This window comes from Misgurnus anguillicaudatus, chromosome 5 (genome assembly GCF_027580225.2).
Source record: "Misgurnus anguillicaudatus chromosome 5, ASM2758022v2, whole genome shotgun sequence".
Classification (NCBI taxonomy): domain Eukaryota; kingdom Metazoa; phylum Chordata; class Actinopteri; order Cypriniformes; family Cobitidae; genus Misgurnus; species Misgurnus anguillicaudatus.
In genome coordinates, this window is record NC_073341.2 from 18,349,053 (window position 1) to 18,373,958 (window position 24,906).

General features: G+C 35.5%; 3 protein-coding genes across 4 annotated transcripts; 2 read left to right on the top strand and 1 right to left on the bottom strand.

Moving 5' to 3' along the window:
• Positions 1-830: 830 nt before the first annotated feature.
• Positions 831-7,078, bottom strand: myl7 (myosin, light chain 7, regulatory). Of its 2 annotated transcripts, XM_055168517.2 has the most exons (9): positions 6,744-7,078; positions 4,997-5,105; positions 2,564-2,731; positions 2,245-2,346; positions 2,037-2,112; positions 1,831-1,935; positions 1,645-1,723; positions 1,499-1,547; positions 831-1,405 (listed from the first exon to the last, which is right to left on the bottom strand). In XM_055168517.2, the coding sequence occupies exons 3-9, from the start codon at positions 2,564-2,566 to the stop codon at positions 1,301-1,303; spliced, it is 519 nt and encodes a 172-aa protein (XP_055024492.1). In that variant the 5' UTR covers positions 2,567-2,731; positions 4,997-5,105; positions 6,744-7,078; the 3' UTR covers positions 831-1,300. The 2 variants fall into 2 exon arrangements, with proteins under 2 accessions (XP_055024492.1, XP_073723770.1); XM_073867669.1 differs by lacking the exons at positions 4,997-5,105; positions 6,744-7,078 and having other exon boundaries at positions 2,564-4,647.
• On the top strand, positions 6,518-13,735 carry gck (glucokinase (hexokinase 4)). The gene is made up of 10 exons (XM_055168510.2): positions 6,518-6,669; positions 6,762-6,924; positions 7,076-7,230; positions 8,292-8,411; positions 8,709-8,804; positions 8,891-8,990; positions 9,302-9,485; positions 12,298-12,453; positions 12,558-12,791; positions 12,960-13,735. The coding sequence occupies exons 1-10, from the start codon at positions 6,595-6,597 to the stop codon at positions 13,105-13,107; spliced, it is 1,431 nt and encodes a 476-aa protein (XP_055024485.2). The 5' UTR covers positions 6,518-6,594; the 3' UTR covers positions 13,108-13,735.
• Positions 13,736-15,880: 2,145 nt separating this feature from the next.
• On the top strand, positions 15,881-23,337 carry LOC129414456 (uncharacterized). Its single transcript, XM_073867670.1, has 6 exons — positions 15,881-15,907; positions 16,021-16,179; positions 16,907-16,955; positions 17,037-17,105; positions 20,817-20,901; positions 22,064-23,337. The coding sequence occupies exons 1-6, from the start codon at positions 15,896-15,898 to the stop codon at positions 22,113-22,115; spliced, it is 426 nt and encodes a 141-aa protein (XP_073723771.1). The 5' UTR covers positions 15,881-15,895; the 3' UTR covers positions 22,116-23,337.
• Positions 23,338-24,906: the final 1,569 nt, after the last annotated feature.

A 24,906-nucleotide genomic window follows, 5' to 3' on the forward strand; every position in this document is an offset into this window, starting at 1 on the left:
GCGTTGTTTTATTAAATCAAATACTTAAGAAAGAGTGAAATAAAATGATTAAGAGGAGGAAAGTACATTTTTTTGGTAACACTTTACAATAAGGTTTATTAGTTAGTTAGTTTATTAGTTATAACATTAGTTGATGTAATTGAGTAACATGAACAGCAATACATTTGTTACGGTATTTATTGATCTTTTCTTAATGTTAGTTGATAGAAATAAAGCTTTTAATTGTTTGTTCATGTTAGTTCACAGTGCATTAACTAACGTTAACAAGATTTTAATAAAGTATTAGTAATTGTTGAAATCAACATTAACATAGATTAATACATGATGTGCAGTTCATTATTAGTTCATGTTAACTAATGTAGTTAACTAATGTTAAGTAATGAACCTTATTGTAAAGTGTTACACATTTTTTTTTAAGGTTAACATAGTTGACCTTTGCATTGACTGAAAAGTATGAAAGTAAATGGCAGTCTGATGTCTAATGAAAGATTTGGGCTCTACAGTCATATATTTAATCATATAAGATACTAAAAAAAGTTTTTTTCATTTTGTGTTTAACATTAGCATTAACAAAGTCTTGTGCAGGCTGTTTTTAATGGCCAGTATCTAACAATTAATATTTAATGTATTTTTAATATTTAATGTTTTTATATTTTAAAATAGCCTCTTGCTTTCCCTTTTTCCTATTGTGACAAAACCTAGCGTTTATTACAAGAGTAAGTTTTAAGTTTGTTAAAACTTTTTTCTTTATATTAGAACATTGTACATTTTTGTGTGTCACATTCAAAGGGCTTTCAAAAGAAAAAAAACCATAGGAATTAAGTATTGCAGTTTATTTTAGGTTTGAGGAAATGCACCACTCATAGTAAAGGAATTAACTAATGTATAAAAATATACATACTATGATAAATCACCGTTAGCTTATGGGTTTCATTTCTAGTTTATAAATGGTAAATGCAGTTCAACAAACAGCCTGTGGATGGCAGCAATTGCAGACATAATTTACTGTACAATGAATCAAATTACATTCAAATACTTTTTTGTCAAAAACATGACAGTACATAACAGTACAAGTTATTTGTGAAAACATTGCTTTAAAATGCAAGGTAAATTACTTCAATTATATAAATTGTGATATTAATTTAAAACTAATGTTTTTGGCTTTACCATATGCACCACTATAGAAGTCTTTATTAGGGTTTTACTAATAGAAATTGCTAAATAAATTAATTGTTTTGGGGTTGACAAGAGCAAAATTGCAGACATCATCAAGTTCGAATGAAATAAAATATCAAGATATTCAAGACTCCTCTTTCTCATCACCATGTGTAATAATATAACACAGTGATTTATAGTCAATATTCCCAGCCACATCTATTGGAGCCACTGAAAAAGCCTGGTCCACCTGAAAAATAAAATAAGATATAATAAAACATTCACAGCACTCACATAATTTATAGCTAAGTATTTAAAGGACATAATAAATGCACATATTAACCTCTTCTGCTGAAAATTTATCAGCCTGATTCATTAGCAGCCTCTTAAACCTGAAAAAGAGAAAAAATACAAATGATTTACATTTGTGCTGATGAATTAATTTTTCTTTACTCAAGTTAAAAAATATTTCCTCTGTCAAGCACTTACTCATCTTTATTGACAACGCCTGTACCATTTGGGTCAAACAGTTTAAAAGCAGCAAGGATGGATTCCTCTGGGTCTGTGCCTGTTTAGAGATGGTAATAATAAAAAAATATTAAAAATGACCATTAAATCTCAGTTTTTAAAAAACAATCTTCATTTTTAAGGCTCTTAAAATGTTATCCATTATACCATTGAGTTTTTCTCCAAAGAGAGTGAGAAAGACGGTGAAGTTGATGGGTCCCTTCCCCTCTGCTAACATTGACTCCAGCTCCTCGTCACTTACATTCAGCTTCCCTGAACAAACATATTAACCTATTTATCATTTCTTGAGTAGGACAGAATATTAACAATGATATCAACAAGTCTTTCAGCATTAATAGGAATGCTCTGTATACCTAGTTGTGCATAGGTTTCCTTCAGGTCAGTTTTGTTAATAACTCCATCCCTGTTTTGATCAATGCAGCCAAATGCCTGTCAAGAAACAATATATATATTTTACTGGACTGTATTGGATATTTTCCAAATAGTTTGCACCAGATTATAATTATAATTAAGACAATCTAAAAGTAATACGCAGCTGTTTTATGTAATATATTGATCCACCTCTTTGAACTCCTGTATTTGTGACTGCTCAAACATGGAGAAGACATTAGATGAGCCCCTTTGAGCAGTTTTGCCCCTTTTAGCTGCAGCTTTCTTACTAGCCTGTAAAATACAGAAAATACTTAAAAAGGAAAAAAAGTGCCCATGCAGGCAGTTGAAAATTTTAAATCACAATGTAATAGAGCTTATTAAAATGACTGAATAAATTGTAATAGAATTGAAAAAAAAACATCATTTGTTAATGTAGAGAAAATGTTGAATAATACATTTTAAGCAAACCTGACAGGTGCACGGAAAAAACAGTGATGTGTCCACTCACCATATTCACTGTCTGCTCTCTGGCTGTATACGTGAGCTCCTGGGTCACTGGTGTCTCTGATGGAGTCTTTATGTATGAGGACTCTTATCATTGTGACCTCTATTAAAGTCTGCAGTGTCTCTGTTAGTTCCCTACATGGACACCCGGAGCCTCTCAAAACCAGGAGCCCTGATAAGTTCCCAAGTGTTCAGATTCCAGCAGGGTGAAAAATAGATAACATTTATGTGGTTGGGGGTGAGGAGAGAAAATAGGGACATTTGAGTTGGTGGTTCCGTAAGCTGCGTTTCCATTACAGAATTGAGCAAAACTTGAGCGTTATTTTTAAATGTCTACAAAAAACTATTGCGAAAACTAATGACGGCTTTTCTATTAAACGATGATATGCGACTGAAACTTATTTTTTTTACTCTTGCGATAAGTCATTCCAAACATCAGGTCAACTGATGTTGGTAGCCAGTTTACTTCTATCCCATACACCGCAATATTTGTAACCGAAAGAGATAAGAGAATTATCCAAAAAACTTTTTTGCAATATATGGGAGTTTTTGCTAAATTTACATATTTCCATTGGCCGCATTTTCAATTCGCAATGTCAGTTAGCTCTATTTATAGAAATGCAGCTACAGTCATCAATGTGTCTTTGGGAAAATGACTTTTGATTCTAGGTTTTGAAAAGGTTTGCTTTGGTTGAGCAGTCAAGTCGCCACTGGTCCACATTAGATAATAATTGCGTGGTTTCCTTGGCCAATACTAGGCCTTAGTTAAGTAGTTTTTACAAGCATACCTTACATTACTGATGTGCATTTTGAGACAAATCAATGGCATTGATATATGTTAAGATGTCAATGCAAGATGTTTTTAAATAAAAAATGCATTTTAGTCTAGGACTAGGATAAGCCCTGTCCACCCCAATATGTCCTATAACTTATGAAGGTTACAGTAGGACGAGAAAACAGATAGCTGGACTCTCACCAAAACAGGAGTCGTATTCCTCCAATGTTTTCCTAAGTAATTTTGCCTCATTTAACAATTTCCTGCAGGCACTTAGCCGAGGGCAAGCAAAGTATTTTCCATATCAGTAGAGTGTGGTCTTCAAAGAAATCCTAGGTGACAAGTTTGCCATGGCAACAAGTTTGACCTGTGGTCTGAATTGGCGTAGATGGTGACATGTTTGGGTATAGTTTTCGACAAAATAGCAGGACCACGTTTTTTTGTTGTTGTCCTATTACGAGGAAATTGGGAGGGGTAAAATTATGAATGAATGCCTTTTTCTTCAATAGAGTATTAGGACTTCATTGGACTGCAATAGCCCATTTAAGTTCCATAAAGTGGTCATGAACTTGCCATTGGAATTTATTAATTTTTTTTGTATTTGGCTCTAAACCAGTGACAGGTTGAGCATCATTTGCATGGTACGCCAGAAACTCCGGACGCTGTCATGTGAGGAATGTGTATGCAACAAACGAAGAAGCAAGGATTTGAGAATCACCTCACTTAAGCATTAAGAATTTTAGAATACACTGCAAATCTATCTGGATGAAGTGGAATTGAAGTAAAAATTTTCAGACTACAAGAATTCAGCCGTTTGAATACTTGGATAATTAAAAATGAACACAAGGTGTGACAACATCCGGTTTGAATGACAAGACATTGTAATATCTGCAACTGACAATGAAGCAGGTTGTATAAGACGTTATATTTTGGACAATTCACAAGATCCACTGCATTGAAAATTAAGAAGATAAAACCGCACATTTCTGTGAGAAATTATGTACCCATGAGGAAGACACACCATGGACCTTCATATTATGGACAAGGTAAAGTGGATCCTTTTCTTTTCATTAGCTTATATTTCCTCTTTCATATATGGGCGAAGATCGTTGAATTACTTTTTTTTAGAAATCTTCTCAAATGTCAATCATGCATGGAGGTGCATACTTATAAATTATTGAATTATATACAGATATTGAATTGTATACATGAAACATATTTGTGAGCCTGCTTGTGAATTCCACACTGTATAAAATGCGTCAACTGGCATTAACCATTTATTTTAACTTAATATTATTTATCTTGACTAGAGAGTTTTTATAACTTGTAAAATTAAGTTACCTTATTTCAACAAGTTATAACAACTCATCTTTTGTCAAGATAAATAAAAGTAAATTAAAATGCCTTGAGTTGATTAAACTTAAAAATTTAAGGCAGCAAAGAATATTTTACAGTGAGGCTATAGTCAATCTTTGACATGATTTTAAACTTTGATGATTTCATGTAGAAAACAGTAAATCACAGAAATGAAGAATAAAGGACTAAAATCAGAAATGTGTATTATTAGTTTACAAGCTTTTTATTTACACTTAACTGCACCTGGTTTTAAGACATTACATGACATAACACACCTGCTCCAAAGTCCTGCAAATATTAGCTTACCTGTCTTTGGTCCTCCCCCTCACGCCATAAGAAGTACATTTCTGTGGTCTGTTACAAGACTGACTGCCACCTGATGGTTCATGACCTTGGATGAGATCCAGGATGTAAGCTTTGGCAGAAGAGATTGTACAATTTGTTTTCATGTTAGCACATCGGCATGATATTAGCATGATGCATTTCTTTGGTAAACTCACAAACTAATAAATGACAACCTCCAACCAAGATTATCATGCGCTAGTCGAACATTTGGTAGAATAACTCCAGCTAACACATAAACTGTGATGTCTGACTTCATTGCATTACACCTACATATTATTTTGCAAAAATATTTATAATAACCTGACAGCAATGATCACTTATTCTATATGAATGTGTGTTTTTTCAGTGTTTAATAAAGTGACATACATTCTAAAACACATAAAATATGTTTAATAAAATACATGTTTGATGGTCATTCTTAGAAGACCAACCAAGTAAATTACAGTTCATTTTTCAAATAAACATTATGCTTAAAAAGTTCAAATTTAGTATGTATACATAATATTTCATTTTATGTTTTTTTATAATGAAAAGTCATTTTTAAAGATATTTTAAGTGCTCAAATAATATTTGTAGCTGCTGCAGTCTTCATGTTGTCATTATTTTATAACATTATACAGATAGATTTAGCCTGTGAATCAAGATTTATTCTAGAAGAACAAACTTCAAGATGATATTAAAACTATACTTAAAAATTTAAAATCCAAGCTGTCATTCTGCAACAAAAAATGTTTTCAACTTTATTAAGTTATCATACATATTTTTTGTTTAGAAATTTGACATATGAAATGTCTTTTAACTTTAAACAGATTAACCTGTTTAATTTTGGATCTTAATTTAAGATCACTTTTCAGATGTATAATATACCCAAACTAGTTTTACCCTTACTGACCCTGAGTGCAATAACCTAAAATGTTTAAACATCACATTCCTGTATATCTATTTTGGGGAAAATGTTTGTCCTGTGCAAACCATGTCATCTATATTTAGCAACTTTTAAAGTTCAGTGTAGCTATTTTTGAACCCAACCTAAATCCCAGTTTCACCATTAACAAGATTTGTCTTGTGGGACTTTAGTTTAAACTACACATGGGAAAAATTTCAATATACTGTGATTATAAGAGGGTCAACAAGTGATTTTGGAGGGGGCCTTTGTGAAGATAGCCTGTTTTGTTGCATCAATTGATTTTGTGGTTAAGATTTCATTCCCTTATTTTCCTTGAAATGCACACTGAATCCAGATGATGCTCATGTTTGTACATGAAGCAAGAATGGACATAAATGTTTCGGGTATAACATTAAGTTCTGTTCACATTTGGGAATTTCTTAAGGAGTCAAAGGCCAGGTCAAATTCAAACTCATGACAGCCGGGTTTCCAAGCAAGGTGATGGGTGAAATGACATCTGAATGTGTGTAGAGAGGGCACTGATTTCTTTGACCACACCTCTCCACCTCCTTCAATAGAGCATAAAAACAGCCGAGGCTCTCCATGCACCTCACTTGCGCACGCACACTCGAACTCTTGCACATTAACGCTTGTTTAAAAAACCCTTGAGACGATGCCGTGTCGCATTTCAGCTCGTAGACAGAGGATGCCCACTGAGTATAAGTCAGTGCTGGAGAAAATTCTCATGGTAAGAGCCAACGCTTGCGGTCAAATAGGTAATGCGCACATTTCAGATCATCGCAAAATCAACCATTGACTTACCTAAATCTCTCTTTACAGGTGGATCAAATTCTGTCAGAGTTTTTGTTGAGTAAAGAAGAGCTTGTGGAGGTGATGAGGAGGATGCGGAGGGAAATGGAGAGAGGGCTGCGGGTGGAGACACACGATGAAGCCAGTGTCAAAATGCTGCCCACTTATGTTCGCTCCACACCTGAAGGTTCTGGTAAGAGTTCTGCTTTTTACTTCAACCCTGATGCCCTGAAAAATAGCATAGTGTATATTTTGCCCAACAAATATTTCTACATGCTGTAATTATATAGTAGATAGGATGTACTGTCTGTAATGTGATGTTGGATGAATCTGATTCATCTCAGAGGTGGGTGATTTCCTGGCACTGGATCTTGGAGGAACAAACTTCCGGGTGATGCTGGTGAAAGTGGGTGAGGATGAAGTGCGGGGCTGGAAGGTGGAAACGAAACACCATATGTACTCCATCCCAGAGGACACCATGACTGGTACAGCTGAAATGGTGAGAAATGAAAAAGTCCTACATGGGTGATTCTCACGAAAACTTGGTTTTAAAAATGTCAAGCATGAAAATGTAAAATTTGCTTAAATTTACTTTTTTTCCCACCAGACATTGAAAAACAAAGTCTGGAGTAAATGGGAACATTAATTTAAAAACTTTAACTTATCATTGAACACTTTTTGTAACATAATTTTAAAAATTAGTCCTAAAAAATCTCATTACCGCAACAGTCAGAAAACATCAACACTGACATATTTTCAAAATGACATGACGAACCTGAAAGAACATAATTTGGAGATTCTGCACATGCATTTAAAATCAAAGTATTATGCTTCTATTAATTAAATTAACATTTAATAAGCATCTGTTGCGGTAATGATAATCAAAATGTCGTGTAAGCATTCTGACAAGACAATATTTCAAATTAACTCTAAAAAAATGATTTTACCTGGTAGCCATCTTGAAGTAACTGGTCCATGTGCTTGGTCACTCAAAATCAAACTTTATTAAAATTCTGTATGTGTGTTTAAACTGTTCTCAAAAAGTGTTGCGGAGGATGAGAACATCAGGCATGGACACATCATTTTCCTAATTTTTCTTCATTATTATTATTATACATGGATATTTAGTAAATATTTTTTCTGTCATCTAAAGTAGTCTAGCAAAACATCCATTTTTTTTCTTAATATTTTTGTGTTAGTTTGATTCAATTACAACATAACGCATGTTCAAACACAGCCGGACACATTGCGGTAATGAGAATTTCAGCAGAAAATCAGATAAAATTTAAAATTATAAATTCTTATGTTGAAATCACACATTGTGCAAGGTAGAACACAGTATTGTGTTAATTCTGATGCTTTTTAATGTTACTATATTACACATTTTAAAGCTAAAATCATGAGTGCCGTGGTGTTTCAATGGTTTTGTGAGAATCACCCACATACATCTATACATCTGACTTAGGCTTTGTGTATTGGACCTTGATAAGAGAAGCTTAAAGGATTGTTTTGATAGAAATGTTGTAATATTTGTCTCATCCCATCTTTCTCGCTGCCTAGCTTTTTGACTACGTTGCCGGCTGCATATCTGATTTCCTGGACAAGCACAATCTCAAACATAAAAAGCTTCCACTGGGTTTCACCTTCTCCTTTCCAGTCCGTCATGAGGATTTGGACAAGGTCAGTTCCTGCATCGGTGTATTTACCATGTACATTTTACATAGGCCTACATTAAATTCATGCATATGTCAGTTTTATTCCAAGCAACTTTAATCTATACATTTACATTACATTATATTGTGAAACTTTGCACTACTACAATGCTCAACAAACTGATCTACAGGACCAAAGTGTAAACGTGGCCACACTTACCCTTTGGTACCTCTGTGCCATACTAAAATGACTTTTCTTTTATTGCTTTGTTTGTCCATAAAGTGTAACATACCGTATGTACTGTTGTGTGTTTGCATTGTGCAGGGCATTCTGCTCAACTGGACAAAAGGCTTCAAGGCTTCTGGTGCCGAGGGCAATAACGTCGTGGGTCTGCTGAGAGATGCCATTAAAAGAAGAGGGGTTAGTATGCATGAGTTACCCGTGATACAGGGCGCTTTAACTGCCCCTAAATCCGAATTTTAAATGCATAATAATTCTCTTTATAGGATTTTGAAATGGATGTGGTTGCTATGGTCAATGATACAGTAGCCACAATGATCTCATGCTACTATGAAGATCGCAGCTGTGAAGTTGGCATGATAGTGGGTAAGATAATAACAGCACACAGACAATTAAACATTAGTAAATATAATTAGAGACGGGACATGAAGTTTATAACAGGAAAGGGAAACTTTTTCCTTTTAACCATTTCGAAAAGCACTGCAATAAAAAGCTTTTAGTTTTATTTTATTGTTTAGGTTAGGTCATCTTTATTGTCTGGCAGGGTGGAAACTTTTCGGCTCACAATAGAACAACAACTTTTTACACTACAGACACGAAATGTTACAGAAAGCACAAAAATATAACAAAATTAAAACAAATGACCTCTCTCTCTCTCTCTATTGGTTGTTTCTAAGGTACCGGATGTAACGCGTGTTATATGGAGGAGATGCGGACAGTGGAGCTGGTGGAGGGGGAGGAGGGCCGGATGTGTGTGAACACAGAGTGGGGGGCGTTTGGGGCAAATGGTGAACTGGAAGAGTTTCGTCTGGAATACGACCGTGTTGTGGATGAAACGTCAATAAATCCTGGAAAACAGCTGTAAGTCTTTCTTGGACAAAATGTCTGAACGAAACCTAAAATTTCAATTTCCGTTAAACATCCTTTCAAAAATACAGAGCCATGCAACTATGTTTGCTTCTGTACTGACCAGGATTAGGTCAAAAAGGGATGAACCCAGCCCATTAGGTTGTAATTTAACCTATGCTGGGTTGTTTCAACCCAAAATGCTGGGTTGTTTAACCCATTGTTGGGTCAATTATAAACTATTTCCTTGTTAATTTAGGTTAGTCCCTTTTTGACACAATGCTAGGTTGAAAATAACCCAGCATTTTTAGAGTACAATCTAAAAAATGTAGGGTTTTTTCAACCCAGTGCTGGGTCAAAAAGGGTCGAACCCAGCTTGTTGGTTGTAATTTATGCTGGGTTGTTTCGACCCAAAAGGTTGTTTGTTTTAACTTATTGTTGGTTCAAATATAAACCATTCTGGGTAAATTTAACCCAACAGCTGGGCTCTACCCTTTTTTATCCAAGGCTGGTTGAAAATAACCCAGCATTTTTTAGAGTTTATGCACTAAAAATGCTGGGTTATTTTTAACCCAGCATTGGGTCAAAAAGGGACGAACCCAGCCTATTCTTGGGTTGTAATTTAACCTATGCTGGGTTGTTTCAACACAAAATGCTGGGTTGTTTAACCCATTGTTGGGTCAAATATAAACAATTTCCATGGCAATTTAGGTTCGTCCCTTTTTGACACAATGCTGGGTTGAAAATAACCTACCCACCCAGTGTTTCACTCTAAAAATGTTGGGTTATTTTCAACCCAGTGTTGGGTCAAAAAGGGTCGAACCCAGCCCATTAGATTGTAATTGAACATATGCTGGGTTGTTTCAACCCAAAATGCTGGGTTGTTTAACCCATTGTTGGGTCAAAAAGGGACGAACCCTGTCTATTCTTGGGTTGTAATTGAACCTATGCTGGGTTGTTTCAACACAAAATGCTGGGTTGTTTAACCCATTGTTGGGTCAAATATAAACAATTTCCATGGCAATTTAGGTTCGTCCCTTTTTGACACAATGCTGGGTTGAAAATAACCTACCCACCCAGTGTATCACTCTAAAAATGTTGGGTTATTTTCAACCCAGTGTTGGGTCAAAAAGGGTCGAACCCAGCCCATTAGATTGTAATTGAACATATGCTGGGTTGTTTCAACCCAAAATGCTGGGTTGTTTAACCCATTGTTGGGTCAAAAAGGGACGAACCCAGCCTATTCTTGGGTTGTAATTTAACCTATGCTGGGTTGTTTCAACACAAAATGCTGGGTTGTTTAACCCATTGTTGGGTCAAATATAAACAATTTCCATGGCAATTTAGGTTCGTCCCTTTTTGACACAATGCTGGGTTGAAAATAACCTACCCACCCAGTGTATCACTCTAAAAATGTTGGGTTATTTTCAACCCAGTGTTGGGTCAAAAAGGGTCGAACCCAGCCCATTAGATTGTAATTGAACATATGCTGGGTTGTTTCAACCCAAAATGCTGGGTTGTTTAACCCATTGTTGGGTCAAAAAGGGACGAACCCAGCCTATTCTTGGGTTGTAATTTAACCTATGCTGGTTTGTTTTAACTCAAAATGCAGGGTTAGTTTTACCCATTGTTGGGTCAAATATAAACAATTTCCATGGCAATTTAGGTTCGTCCCTTTTTGACACAATGCTGGGTTGAAAATAACCTACCCACCCAGTGTATGACTCTAAAAAATGTTGAGTTATTTTTTAACCCAGTGTTGGGTCAAACCCAGCCCATTGGGTTTAAGTTAACATATGCTGGGTTGTTTAAGCCAAAATGCTGAGTTGTTTTAACTTACTGTTGGTTCAAATATGAAAATTGAATGGGTTAATTTAACCCAACAGCTGGACTCAACCTTTTTTGACTTAACATTGGATCAAAATAACCCAGCATTTTTAGAGTGGGTCAAAAAGGGACGACGACCCCAGCCTGCTGTGTGTTAATTTAACCCATGCTGGGTTGTTTTAACACAAAATGCGGGGTTGTTTTAACCCATGTTGGGTCAAATATAAAAAATGTTCTGGGTTAATTTAACCCAGCAGCTAAGCTCGTGCCTTTTTAACCTAACGCTGGGTTGAAAATTACCCAACACTCTAAAAAGAGTTGGGTTGTTTTCAACCTAGCATTGATTCAAAAAGGGACAGGCCCAGCCGCTTGGGTTGGAATTTAACCTATGCTGGGTTGTTTCAACCCATTGTTGGATGAAATGAAAACATATAAGTGCTTGGCTCGTCCTTTTTTGACCCATTTTTTGAGTGTGTATATAGTATATTGGCTACAGAATTTTTAAGTAGCAGTATGACAAGTGGCCGTATATGAAGCACAGATGTCCTCACATTCCACACCTTAAGTTCAGGAAGAGCTTATGCAAGCCTGGAGCTCTTATGTGGTCTCCAGGTGACCAGGTTGTTTTTCTGTACATATGGAGATGCTGATTGTAGCCACGTCAGTGCTGGAATACACACGGCTGGATTAATGGCCAGGGAAGGAGATCATTAGCAGCGCTGCTAGCTTAATGGGTATTTACATGGGTAGAGCTCAATGGGCCGATCTCCTGATGCTTGATTTCATACTTCCTTATTCCTACCCCACATGCACTTTAGGCTATTTACATTTCACAGCATTATTCTCAGGCTTAAACTCTCATAAAAGCCTTTCCTGTTGCTACAGTTTTGCTTAAAAGGGGCCACTGGTCTTGACTGGCACATGTTCGTGGTAACTATGGTCACCTATATCTCAGCCAGAAAAGACCTACTTTCAGTCTTTGCATTTCCTGTGACTTTAGGTACGAGAAGCTGATTGGTGGAAAGTATATGGGAGAGCTTGCGCGTCTTGTCCTGCTGAAACTAGTGAATGAAAATCTGCTGTTTAACGGTGAAGCCTCAGACCTGCTGAAAACACGCGGTTCCTTTGAAACTCGCTTTGTCTCTCAGATTGAGAGGTATGATACTCTCTTACATTTTGATTATTGCAATAAACTTGTAAATAATATAAAAATCACTATGAGAAAACTACTTTAACAGTATAATGCTTTTTTTGTTTCAGTGACACAGGGGACAGAAAGCAGATTTATAACATCTTAAGTTCATTGGGAATCTTACCATCCGAGCTGGACTGTGACATCGTACGTCTGGCATGTGAGAGTGTGTCAACACGAGCGGCTCACATGTGCGCCGCTGGACTCGCTGGCGTCATCAACCTAATGAGGGAACGACGTTGTCAAGAGGAACTCAAGATCACTGTGGGAGTCGATGGCTCTGTCTACAAACTACATCCTTGGTAAGTTTAAGAGAGAGAGGCTTTATGGGTAAGCAAACAGACAAATGAGAACGGAAGGTAACTGGAATGAGTGCTTTTGGTAATATAAAGTTGACCTGAATTTTTATTGTTGCCTCACTTTTCTAAATGTAGGCTAAATGCCTCACTGCTTTATTTCTGCCCTTACAGTTTCAAGGAAAGGTTTCATAAACTTGTGTGGGAAATGACTCCTCACTGTGAAATTACCTTCATCCAATCAGAAGAAGGGAGTGGTCGGGGTGCGGCTCTCATTTCCGCTGTTGCATGTAAAATGGCCGGATGTATGCTGACGCCATGATAAACTTATCACGAATGAATGTCAATGTACCTAAACACTCATTTAGAGTGTTCCTGGGAAGCTCCTTATTGTGGTGAAAATGCAATTGTTTTTAACATTGCATTGCATGTACTATATGAAGGAGGTGGTTTCTGGGCTACAGCCCATTTCATTTTTTTTTTTGCATGAACCCCCAATGTAGTCGCCAAAAATATGTCATGTTTCATTTCAATATTATAAAAAGACATAAATTGGCCGTTTAATGTGAATTTGGTAATTTAATAATATGAACTTGAGCACATTTTAGGTAATGTTTTATTTTTAAAACATTGCCTTATTTGGACTTTTAATGACTGTTTAAGAGAAAAGTCAGGGGAAGTTGTAAATACATATGCCTGTATGAATTGTTTATTGCTTATTTTATTTTAAAAATGTTTATATTCAGGGGCAAATTTAACTACTAAATTATGAGATGTTTTGTAAAAGTGGAAATAATGAATTAATGTAAGTAAAGCTGCTGTACTACTGAGTAATAATACAAGGATTGTTTAAATAAACAATTATTAGTTCCCTGAAACTAAAACTATATTTAAATGCATGTTAAATGTGTGTAAATAGGAAAAAATAAATTGTGATTGATTTATTACAATTTTCATTTTGATTTAGTCTTTTATACACATAAAATATACTTTATTTTCTTAAGTAAACAATGATATAAAAAAAGAAATAAAATGTAACAATGAGATAAAAATAGAATTTTTATTTTTAATTTTTTCACGTTTCTGTATTTAAAAATAGGGCAAATGACACCACCTATATTTGTTACGACCTAAATATGCTAATTTAAGTGTAAAATAGGCAGATTTTGAGACAGCAAAAGCAACACAAACACATTTTTTTAGGTTTATCCAAAGACCCAGTATGAAGTCTACTCAAATAACTGGATAATGCAATCTATTCGAAAATATTTAAGAAATAATTATATTATTAAATAATTGATAATAATCAAATGCATTGCCGTGTCATATTCAGCATGAAGTAGCTTTAACTAAAGTGTCCCAAATAAAAGTCCAAAAATATCATGAGAATCTTGCTGGCTTACTGTTCTTTAAAATCACTCAATATCTTATAAAATGTATGAAAAATATGGCATATACAACAAATGACATTTTGTTCTCATGGAATTTCTGTTTCCAATGAATGTATATTTTAACACACATTTTTAGTCTTAAGGTCCTTAAGGTTAATGAATTGGGGCTATTTAATCTGTTCGTTTAAACCAACACCATCTGCTCAATAAAACAACTGTGACAAAAGCTCCAGACAACCATACAAAAGTATCATCTATTGTGACTAACATCAAAACAATACATTGTATATTCTGCTGTCAGTGATATTGTCATGATTTACTGCCACCTAGTGGCTCTTGGATGTAATTCTGTGTTTAGACTGTGGTGGCAGTAATGACTTCATCACTTACAACAACAGTATATAAAATGTATTGTTTTGATGTAGGTTAAAAATATTTGTTGTTAACATTCATTGAAAACAGAAATTCCATGAAAACAAAACGTCACTTGTTGTATACGCCATACCTTGCACAAATTTAATGTAGTAAAACATAATGCCTAGTGTCTGTGTTATGATCATATCAATGAATAATATAGCCTAGTTTTTGTACATGACTCACCTTTAGCCTGATGACAGTGTAGTCCTCTGTCACTTTTACTGTCCTATATGAAGTCAACAGTCACGCATGTAGAGTTAAAAGATGAAACACGTGTTGGTCAAGACAGATACAGATAGCACTCGGTAATATTACGTCACTAAAACCAAGTGAAAACCTGTGGTCAAGTTTATCCCTGTCCTACTTCTGCTTTTCTCTAACGTCATAAGCAGAACTGTGATTACATTTGAAACTGATACAATGGCATAGGCTATTCCAACTAAATTTTGTTGTTTATAATGTTTGTCTTGCATAGTTTGAGCATACCTCAAACTTCCCAAAAAAGTTTGGTAAGTTTTCTGGCACTAGATGGCACTGTAACACAATGGATATTCGTATCTAATAATATCCCTACCTTGCATGCTGTGTTAACGAGTTATATTTTAATGTGTCGGCTAAATAATTCAGTTATAATGTCCTAATTAAATTATCTTACAGTCAGCGACATCGAGACAATGTAGTTTTCTTAATTTTTGAAGCACTTGAGATAAAGATCTCCAGTCTTGTATGTTTTATAAATGTGCTGTCGTATTTTAAAGGTTTGTCTTTATTTCTTTAATTGTCCTTCTTCTTTGTACTATTTTTATATGGAGCAATGTTTCTAATAATAAATAACGATATAATATAAATGCTAATTGTGAGAGCCTATTTACAAAATAAATGTAAGCGAGAAAATGCTTCATTTGTACGTCGCTTTGGATAAAGGCGATATACTAATTAAATGAATACATCTCAAAATACTACAGATATCTTTGGACGAACTCGAAGGTAGAAACCTACCTGTAAATCCCACAATCCACTTTGGTAGTGTGGCGCTCTCGCGATACTTTGATGTCATACACCGATCTGTCTGCCCAGCGCAACACGAAATCGAACACGCCCGATAAATTAAAAACATCTTATCTTAATTTATTTCTTTTTTACTGTTTAAAAGAAGTCTCTAGGAGTGCTAATTTCTTCTCTTTAATTTTTACTCTAAAATAAATAGAGCCCATTAAAGGATTACACAACCCAAAAAGTGATCAGATACGATCTGTGTTGTTTTAAAAATAGCCCCAACTGAACACTTCAGAGTGACTTAAGATGTACATCCGTGTATGAGTATAAATATTTACTACCATAATGTAAACAATTTACACACATAATAGGCGGAAGGTTTGTTTGCTTCTCCGCCCACAACCTATTGTTGTTACTCCGCCCACTTTTAGGAGCAAATTGGCGACTTTATGGTTTTAGTTTGTCAAAATCGCACTGGAACGACTCGACATGAGCACAAGACGACACCTAACACGCGAAACATGTGGACAAAAGTGAGAAACAACAGCAGATATCCTCTCGATGAACCACAGGAACACAACCTCACACAGGTACAACATGCACACACACAAACACACATATGTAAACAATGCAGTGCAACATGTCACGCTTCTGCAACCGCTGTTCTTCCTGAATGGTGCACGTGCTTGCAAGCTCTATTAAAAGAACAGCAGAGTTTGGTTACATTTCTGTCAGTTCAGTGTTTTAGAAATATACAACACTGTTAGTTCCTGTTTAGTTATATGGATTTTATAAGTAAAGTCCACAAAATTACATTTAAAGAAAATGTCAGCATTTACTGGACGCAGGTCGATGGATATTTTGAGAAACCAGCCTCTCTCTCCCTCTCTCTCTCTCTCTTATTTCCTGTCCTCCAGCATGTTTTGGAAACTTTCAGTCATTGCATACTTTCTTATCTTTGAACAACAGCAATGGGACGTGCCCCCCCCTCTCTTTCTCTTTCTGTCAGTTCATGTGAACCCATTTTCTGTCTCAGGTTTAGCAAGTATTTCATGCTTACAGTACATGTTAAAGACAAACGAACTGGATTGGTTAAATTTTATACTGTACAGTGCACTCTACATGGAGCTACCCCTTCACTGGAGCCTCCATGTTGATATAATGTGACAAATACTCATCACTTTATTTTGATTATGCACTTATACTCCAGATACCAGTCATTTTTAGATTGTGAAATACATTATTCTTGAGTTATAGGAGATTTTTATCATGCACAGACACTGGGATTCATCTCTCACTCTCGATTTCTCCCTTTAGATTAGATCTCCGGTGTTTTCATGGCTTCCCTTCAGCTCAGAAAGAAATGGTAATTTGATGAACAGTCTTAATACTGTCATGCTAATGATCTTTTTTGCATGTATTAACATAATCCTTAATATTTCTGAAGGCTCAATAACTGCCAATCCACCTGCTCACGATGGGAACCCTGCTGAAAGAACCAGTGGCATCATACCAGGTATACCTAAAGTAGTTTATAAAATAAGTGTTTAATATAAAAATGTTACACCATTTGATAAATTACAAAAATAATTAAAGTTATATTTAAAGAGGACATATCATGAAAATCTTACATTTTTCATGTTCAAGTGCTATAATTGGGTCCCCCAGTGCTTCTATTAACCTAGAAAATGTCAAAAAGAACAACCCGGCAACTTAGTTTTGGTAACCATTGTCTGCAAGCATGTGAAAAAATAGGTAATTGAAATTTGGCTTCTCTTTTGATGTCAGAAGGGGATAATATCGCCCCTTAATCTGCACTATCCAACTACGGCACTGCCATTTAGTTTGGCACTGCCAAATCAGCTCATTTGCATGTTAAAGGACACACCCAAAACCGCTCATTTTTGCTCACACCTTCAAAGTGGAAATTTTAACATAAATTATCTATATGGTATTTTAATCTAAAACTTCACATACGTTATCTGGGGACACCAAAGATTTATTTGACATTTTAAAGAGCCACACATATGCAAATTGAAACTGACCTGTATTGCAGAGTGTCATGTAGCTGTCCATCAATGTAAACAATACACAAAGTAGTTGAACCAAAAAGTGCACGATTAATAAAGTGTTTGGCTTCTTAAGTAGGGAGTCGACTCTGAATCGCTGAAACGAGTCGTTATATGGATTGGATCTCCTGCTTGACTCTGTCCACGTCACACAAACACTTCCACGTCACATAAGATACTAATCTCCGCCTACAGCCTCACCCGCGGGGGAAACGAAAACTATGACCCGCCCACAGCTAGTTAGTGTGTGTAAACATCAGCTCACACCGTGTTTTCAGTTTGTGTTGTTTTCACTACCAAAGGAGACTTTTTCAAGGAGGGATATACTAAACGTGTCTGGCTGTGAAGAATCAGTGGTTAAAATTAATTTATTAATTTAGACATTTGGCAATGAAAGATGGTTCAGTACCCACTTTATTTGGAACAACATGCATCTCCTAACCACAACCTATAAGTATGATTATAGCTACATACTTGCTTAAATGAGTTTAAAATGTTTTATTGCTTGGATTAATGATGAATGATATCGTTGTTTAAACTCTATATACTGTCAGAGTCACGATAGAAAGCGGCTTATGCTGCACTTACGGTTTGCTATGACCTGGTTAGCTTACATAAATGCTTAAAACTGTTAGTTTATATCGTCTTTTATATTGCTTGGATTAATGATGAATGATATCGTTGTTTAAACTCTATATACTGTCAGAGTCACGTTAGCAAGCAGCTTATGCTGCACTTACGGTTTTGCTATGACCCGGTTAGTTTACATAAATGCTAAAATGAGTGTAAAATTGTTAGTTTCTATCGTCTTTTATATTGCTTGGATTAATGATGAATGATGTCGTTGTTTAAACTCTTAATATACTGTCAGAGAGTCACGTTAGCAAGCGGCTAGTACATGCTCACTTACGGTCTTGCTACGACCCGGTTAGCTTACATAAATGCTTAAATGAGTGTAAAATGTTAGTTTTTGTCGCCGTTTTTATTGCTTGGATTAATGATGAATGATATGTATTGATGTCGATAATGTCTTCTCAGTAAATCATGTTAGCACGAGGTCAATACATGTTGCACTATTGTTGGTCTGTGCCACTGATCTGTGGTCTGTGCGGAGACTCTGTCAGTTGACCAATCAGAGCAGTGTAGGCTACTGAATGGTGGGGTTTAGGCAGACTAAGTCGTCGAACGGATTCACACGAATCGTTTGGGGATCTCTGAGAAATGGGGTAATTTGAAATTTATATTTTGGGAAAATTACAGTGTTTTTTGACCTTGCATGCATTTAAACCTGTTGTCCGGGACTTATAAAGAGTGATAGGATGCTTAAAATTGTCATCTTACTGGCTCTTTAAAAAAAGTCTTGTAAAATGTCCCCTTTAAGAGATGGGCTGATCTTGACACACAGTTATGAAGGCATGCAGGGGTCATCTCTGGGATATAATTTATTTACTTTTTATATTGGTTTTATGTTTTTCTTATCCTATGACAGCAAAGTGGCTTCCTGCATGTTTCTTATACCAACCGTTTAAAATGCTTTATATCAAATAATATTCATGCTTTGATTCATTCATTGTTCATCTACTCATTTCTTCTTACTGTCTGAGCAAACTCGCCCCTCTATTCTGGCTCGAGTGTTTGTGTTTTGTGTCACTCTTGTAAAGCCTGTGCTTCCAAAACAAGTCCTGTAAAAACAAAACCTTTTATGCATTAGATTCGTTTTTCACTTTCTGAGAAAAGTGGATATCAAGCATGATACTTCTGTGATATTTTAATTAAAAACATTGTCTTTGCGTGTTAAGCCAGACTTTGTTAAGCCGGTTTGCTGGTATAATCTGGTTAACCAGATTGTTCGGGCTGGCTTATTGGCCAGTTTGAGAGGGGTTTTAGAGCAGGGTTTTACCAGCTAAATCAGCTAAGCATCAGCATGACCAGGCTGGGGGACAAACTAACCAGCTAAGATTGCAACTAAGCCCAGTAGCCGCTTTAGACTTGCTTAAGATGTATTTTTAGCAGGTAAATGACTCCAGAATGATCTCCAAGGCACTACTATTTTTATATTTTTAAGGAGATTTTACAAAACAGTCTCATGTCAGTATGTACCTAATTTACAAGATGGCTAATTTGTTACAATCTCATTCTTATATTTTAGTACAGTCTGCTTTCCCCCTAGTGAGGTTTGGTTTAGATGTAGGGTTTTATTTGTTCTTTTTTATGGGAGAGAGAGAGAGAGAGAGAGAGAGAGAGAGAGAGAGAGAGAGAGAGAGAGAGAGAGAGAGAAATTGCAAATTGAAAACATCTATAAAAAAACTAAACTTATCTGTTTTGTAAAATCAGTCAATGTATTTCCTAAAAGTGACCTAAAAGTGATGTAATAGTTTTAAAGTTATTCTTAACTCAATGCATTTATGTTTAGCCAAAAACATTTTTGGCAGTATTACTTGTTGGTCCTCAGAATTACTGCATAAGTAATATTTGGCACGTACATTTGGCACATACAGTACAGTGTCTACAGATTAAAGTGAAGATGAATCAAAACTTTATCCACAGGGTCTGAAAGAAATAAAAGACATCTCTAAAATCTCTTTTGTTGTTAACAGAGGAGCTCTGTCAGCTGCTGCTGCTGACAGACTGTGGATGATTTTTTTTACTTCTCCACTCACAGGCCCAAACAGATTTCCATGTCATCACTGGAATTTTCCTTAACCCCCCTCCAAACACACACTCACACTTATATAATGACTGCCGTCCCTTTAAATGTCTCCTGATATCTTGTTAAATGTGCTTCGTACTTTATTTTAATAAACCATGATCTCTGAAAGCCAATGTTGACATTTGAAATCACCTAAACAAACACGCCCTTACCCCAATAGAATCTGGACCTTCTTTTGATAGACCCGCCCCACACATACGCAACCCAGGCAACGATGTCGTTTAGTAGACACGCACCTTACTGCTGATTTGCTACAATCGGTGTGATTTGGTACTCGGCCCGACTCTCTTTTCCAAAGCATTTATTTTTTCAGAAATAGTGCACACTGCCTTTAAAAGCCTGAGACCAATATTTAAAACAGCAGTTAGGTTTTATTAATGAAAACCTTAATGAAATCTCAATAGTGAAAGTCTGAGTGTGTTCATGTGTGTTTGTTTTGTTTTTGTAGGTGCGATAGCTGGAGCAGTGTTCATTGGCTTTCTGTTAGCCCTATATGCCGTCCTCTGGAAGTGCATGGTTACACAACCTAAAAGGTATAAACCAAAGTCGTTTTTCCCAAGATTATGTTTGTGTGATGAAAGTGCAATGCCTTTTTATTATTAAAGACTTGATTTCAGAGTTGAGATTATTTATCTGGGTGATTCTCACGAAAACTTGGTTTTAAAAATGTCAAGCATGAAAATGTAAAAATTGCTTAAATTTACTTTTTTTCCCACCAGACATTGAAAAACAAAGTCTGGAGTAAATGGGAACATTAATTTAAAAACTTTTACATATCATTTAACACTTTTTGTAACATAATTTAAAAAATTTGTCCTAAAAAAATCTCATTACCGCAACAGTCAGAAAACATCAACACTGACATATTTTCAAAATGACATGACAAACCTGAAAGAACATAATTTGGAGATTCTGCACATGCATTTAAAATCAAAGTATTATGCTTCTATTAATTAAATTAACATTTAATAAGCATATGTTGCGGTAATGATAATCAAAATGTCGTGTAAGCATTCTGACAAGACAATATTTCAAATTAACTGTAAAAAATGATCTTAGCTGGTAGCCATCTTGAAGTAACTGGTCCATGTGCTTGGTCACTCAAAATCAAACTTTATTAAAATTCTGTATGTGTGCTTAAACTGTTCTCAAAAAGTGTTGTGGAGGATGAGAACATGGCATGGACACATTATTTTCCTAATTTTTCTTTATTATTATTATACATGAATATTCAGTAAATATTTTTCTGTCATCTAAAGTAGTCTAGCAAAACATCCATTTATTTTTTTTCTTAATATTTTTGTGTTAATTTGGTTAAATTACAACATAACGCATGTTCAAACACAGCCAGACACATTGCGGTAATGAGAATTTAAGCAGAAAATGAGATAAAATTTCCTATTATAAATTCTTATGTTGAAATCACACATTGTGCAAGGTAGAACACAGTATTGTGTTAATTTTGATGCTTTTTAATGTTACTATTTTACACATTTTAAAGCTAAAATCATTAGTGACGTGGTGTTTCAATGGTTTTGTGAGAATCACCCATCTGCATATCGGATTCACATTGAACATATCTGACTTGAATGTCAAATTAAAGTTTTACAATTTTGAAATATTTTAACATAATTTAAAACGTATATAAATTGCTGTAGAAATATAACAACTATTTTATCTTACTCTCTCTGTTAGGAGGAAAAGAAGAAGTATAAAGGGTCGTGAACAGAGGTCACTCAGGTGCTGACTTGGGGACAGAAAGCGTCCTCAAGTTTTACTAACTGATCTGAGGTCAGATTTTACCATGTATCGGAACTTAGTCTCATAAACTGTGTTTATGCACACATTGTTTTAGACTAATGGACTATTTCATGGATGAGGAAACTTAATCCCAGTGTTTTCTAGTTCTGTAAGGTCAAAGACGATCAGTGTCTGTTTATTTCCATAAGTCATCCGTCTGTAGACTTTATCCGCTAAGACCTAGGGAGTTACATTTCGGGAAATGGTCATGGATAAAAAGTGTAAATTCAGGATTTTTTCATGAAACTTAGTCTTTGAATATATATTTCAATTGCACAAGCCCAGACGTCCACTTGGTGTATTTGTAAGTGGTATACAACAAGCAAAAGGTCCACTAGATGGCATATGGCACCAACATAACATTTATTTTTTGGTAACAAGTCACCCTAGACATATGTGTAATCTTTCAGTTTTTAAATGTTTTCTTTAACTGCTGTTATCTTTGCTAATTGATAGATGATCATGCCATAAGAGACTTGACTGTTGTTTTTTAAACCCTTTGACCAAGATGAACTCTGCACCAGTGGACTATAAGTGAGTGAGTGAGTGCATGTGCATGTGTTTTTTGCATGCGTAGCAGTATTGGCCATAGAGCAGCAGAAATCTGGGTTAAAGTTTCAATATCCTTGTCTACGTGTGTATTAACATACGGAAACAGATTGCACATTTTTATTGTAGGTTGTTTGTTTGCACAGTTTATGTATGAGTACACTTTATTTTTCTACTAAGTTAGGATTATTAATGAGAATACTGTTTTGCCACTGGTGTGTTGCACTCATATTTGATATTGTATGTTATGAATGTATGAGCATGTTTAATAATAGCATGCTACTGTAGATGCCTGTTAATGTGAATTCACTAATGCCTTACTGTAAGACAAGTTTGAATAGTACTACATACTCTGCATACCAGAAGATTTGCAAGTACACTGTCAGAGTATGAGGTACAAGAGCTGTCACTGGGATGGTACCCTTTAAAAATATCCTGATACATACAATTTTGAGTACAGATATGTACCTTTGAGGTATACTAATATGCACCCTTTTATGTACAAATGAGTACTTTTTTTAAAGGGTATCGCCCTGTTTTTGTAAAGAAGGGCATTAATTATACACTTTTTTTTATTTACATAATTCCCACAATTAAAAATAAATGCTAGTTTCATTTCATGTCTCTTTTTTCCAGTTTTCATGGTGTATAATGTGTCCTGCTGTTAAATGGTTTACAGTACAATAAATCCTGCAAATCTTTTACTAAAAACAACTTTCTTCCCTTATTGCCTTTTTATAGATGTTTATTGGCTATAAAATTGTAGGCAATCCACTTTTAAATACTTTTCAGTTATTTTAGTGGTAGCCTAAATGAAATGCATTAGCGCAGTTTCCAGGGCTTAAAGTGGTACTTCAGCCAAATATTAAAATTACCCCATGCATAATTTACTTACCCTTAAACAATCCGAGATACACATGTCCAGCATCGAACATGAACACATTTGGAGTTATTTTAGTAATAATGTCTCATCCTCCTCCAAGCTTTATAATGGAAAACAGGGATCAGGGAGCAACTTTTGACTTTAAAGGAACAGTATGTAAGAAATGTATATCAATTAATCATAAAATGGCCCTGATATGTCACTAGTTCAAATACTTATATCACTGACAACAGTGGTCCGGCCAGGATATTGTCACTTAAAAAGTGGAGTTGCAGCCCTCAAATTATGTTTATGTTGTCATGTTGTGTATTGTCCACCAGTTGTGTGATTGCAGTACCAGTTTTAGCCACAAGTTTTGTGATTGCAGTACCAGTCACAATCCTACATACTGTTCCTTTAAAACTGTAATAACTATAGATTCTGGTAACGGCGCCATCTTGGACTCATCATGTGAGCTAGTTATTATAGTTTATAAAGTTTAAATTATGGATATTTTTCTTACAATATTGCATCAATTACCTCTGTGTTGATTATTTATATGAAGGATGGGTGCACTTTTTTGGGTCTCAAAGTCAGAAGTTGATCCCTTATCCCTGTTTTTCCCATTATGAGCTTGGAAAAACAAGGACATTTACTAAAATAACTCCAAATGTGTTCGTCTGAAAGATGATGGACATGTATCTCAGATTGCTTGAGGGTGAGTACATCATGGGGTAATTTTTATATTTGGTTCGGTATATTACACTTAAATCCCTGTTTTCACATTGTTTATGATGAAATAGAAAGGTTTTGACTGAAATTTGGACATATGATGCTGGCCCGAGAATTTTCGGGTGTTTCTTGTATTAGCCTCCACTTCTATAATGGCTGTATAGGTGCACTGAAACAATCCTTCCTAAAATGCATTAAACTTTCGTTTACAAAGACGTAAAACTCACCGAGTGGTCAGGGGTGTTCGGTGATGTGCTCACACAGGAATCGCGTTAGAAGATGCTTTCCAACAGGTGTTTTAGCATTCGTTGTAAACTTGTGGACCTATTTTTCCAAACGCCTCACACCCGTACATTCTTCTGCTTAGAGCTTGAATAATAGACACTCCAGCCAAGTTGGTGGCGATAATCCACCTTTGCCAATTGCAAGAATACAAACAAGGTTCCCGGCGCGGAGTAATACCGTACCTCACAGCACATCTTATACAAGTCAATGGAGTTGGACAAAAACTACGATAAAACCTGTTGGAAAAGTGCAGACACTTTTGCAGTGATTTTTGTGTGAGCATATCAGTGAACACCCCTGACCACTCGGT